Source organism: Dendroctonus ponderosae, unplaced genomic scaffold (genome assembly GCF_020466585.1).
Source record: "Dendroctonus ponderosae isolate FM_Combo_2020 unplaced genomic scaffold, Dpon_F_20191213v2 Dpon_F_20191213_8, whole genome shotgun sequence".
In the NCBI taxonomy this organism is placed as follows: Eukaryota; Metazoa; Arthropoda; class Insecta; order Coleoptera; family Curculionidae; genus Dendroctonus; species Dendroctonus ponderosae.
In genome coordinates, this window is record NW_026019016.1 from 13,433,433 (window position 1) to 13,435,442 (window position 2,010).

General features: G+C 50.2%; 1 protein-coding gene across 1 annotated transcript in view; it reads right to left on the reverse strand.

Moving 5' to 3' along the window:
- Positions 1 to 1,776, reverse strand: part of LOC109539440 (ras-GEF domain-containing family member 1B-A) — a 31,392-nt gene extending 29,616 nt beyond the window's left edge. The window contains exon 1 of the mRNA XM_019907181.2: positions 176 to 1,776. Coding sequence (XP_019762740.2) covers positions 176 to 1,444 — 1,269 coding nt within the window. The 5' untranslated portion in view covers positions 1,445 to 1,776. The remainder of the gene's footprint in view (positions 1 to 175) is intronic.
- Positions 1,777 to 2,010: the final 234 nt, after the last annotated feature.

Below are 2,010 nucleotides of genomic sequence, written 5' to 3' on the forward strand. Positions count from 1 at the left end.
ACGTTGTAACGCACGAGCGAGAGACTAAACGCTTTAGAAAGCAGAACAACCAACCAACCTAATAAAATAAGTACTAAGAACTGCGAAGTTTTGATACTTTGCTTTCCCCTTCTGAGTGAAAGAAAAAGTTTTTGAAATTATAGCTACTCATATCCACACGACAATTCGTACTGACCTCGTTCCATTTTCGGTTCTGAGGCAGCCGATACTCAGTGCTCTGAATCTCCTGGATCTGCTTGACAGTTTGCTCGAGATCAGCGTGCAGTTTCTGTTGAATTTGTCTCTGGATGCGCATTTTCTGCTCCACATCCTCACCGGCGCCGTCAATGAGGCAATTCTGGGCGCCCTTCCTGCTCAGCTTGTCCTTCTCCAGCCGCTGAGCGAGCAGCTCCTCCAACTTCTTGGTGGATTGTTGAATGTTTCCCTGCGACAGAATGGATTTCGGTTGTCGCGTGCGCGCCTCCTCGCTCTTCTGGTTATGCATCAGAATTTTCTGCTCAGTCTGAGGCAGGAATTGAGCCAAAGCTTGAGCGTTCGCCACGTAGTTCTTCCGCGAGCTGTCAAAGTTAGGCTGGGAGGATTTTCTCTGGTGGCCGATCGGCCGCGCTTCGGACAGCTTGCGATCGTTCAAAAACTCCGGTTGTGAGATCTTCCGCTGATGGTGGAACATTGATGAAGCTTCCTCAATGGGAGCCGGAATGAAATCCTTAAATCCGCCGGAGTCTGATGAATTGGAGTCAACTGATTCCAGTTTGCTCAGCTTTCCGTTCAGCTCATTTTTAGTCATGTTGATGATGCCGCAACAATCGGTGGCCGCGTTTGATAGAATGCTGCAGCAAACGGTGCTGGGGGAGTTTGGAGGTTTTTGACTCACCTCCAAGGTTTTCCTGTAGAATTTATCGCACTTTTCACTCACGAAAGTCGTCATTTGACTGACCTGAGTCTCCTGCCGGAGGCTCGACGACGGCTCCTGCTCGTAGGACCTTTTGGTAAAAGCCTCCATTAATTCCCTACGAGGGTAGAGCGGCTCTTTGTCATTCTGGGGCAGGAAATAGGAGGTGTTTTCCCTGGGGAGCAAAGCGGCTTCCGCCTTAGAATTATACGAGCTCTGCTGGGGCGGAAGTTTCCTTGCAGGGTCCAGTTGGTGGCGCGGATGCCCACCAAACTCCTCGCGAGTCTTTCTTCTGAGCACCTGCTCTTTATCTGCATATTCGCCAGAAATTCGCCTGTTGTCCCTGTCGAGTCGCGCGGGTTCCTGGACGTCGCCCAAGGTTCTTTCCGGATGATGGAAATTCTCCAAACTGGTTCTTCGACAAGGGGGCGCAGTCGCGGTGGGATTTGGCGAGGCAACAGGTCGCTGTTGAATTTTAACGGGGGGCACATATTTGGGCTTGGTGGCAATTATCGGTTTTGGCGCTATTTTCGGTCTCTCGCGTTCTTGCATAGCAATGTTTTTATCAATAAACCAGCATGGTTCAGGCAAGCAATTTCCCCAAACTCCCCGTTCTATCCTGCAAAGTTTCTCATCACCTCACCGATTGGGGTTCTGTCCATTTGAGACCGCAAACAATTCAATACACATCCAGGGGTGCTTTCTAACCAAAGATTTCCAAGCCAAACTCCTGCCGCAGCCCGGTTTCACCCGCGAGCACTTGCAGGACGTTGCAACAAACACAACTTTTAGCAGGAAATCACTATTTGCAGCGAGATTGTTTTTAATTGATCCCGACAGCAAAACACCACGTTGTTATTCGGGGTGTATTCCCGTGTTTAAAAGGGCAGTTTCGGGGAGGACCGCGTGGCGGCGCTTGGCATCGCGACGCCCGTCCAGACGCCGTTCTAGGCCGAGGGGGTGGAAAGTAAGGGTGCACACCCGATAGGAAATAAAAGCGCGGATTGGGGTCAAAATGTCAACTTCTTAATTGCATTGACGCGCTAAGGGGAGTAGCGATGTTTTACTGTTAGAATAATAATACAAATACAGAACTGCACTTTATGACCCCCCCCCCC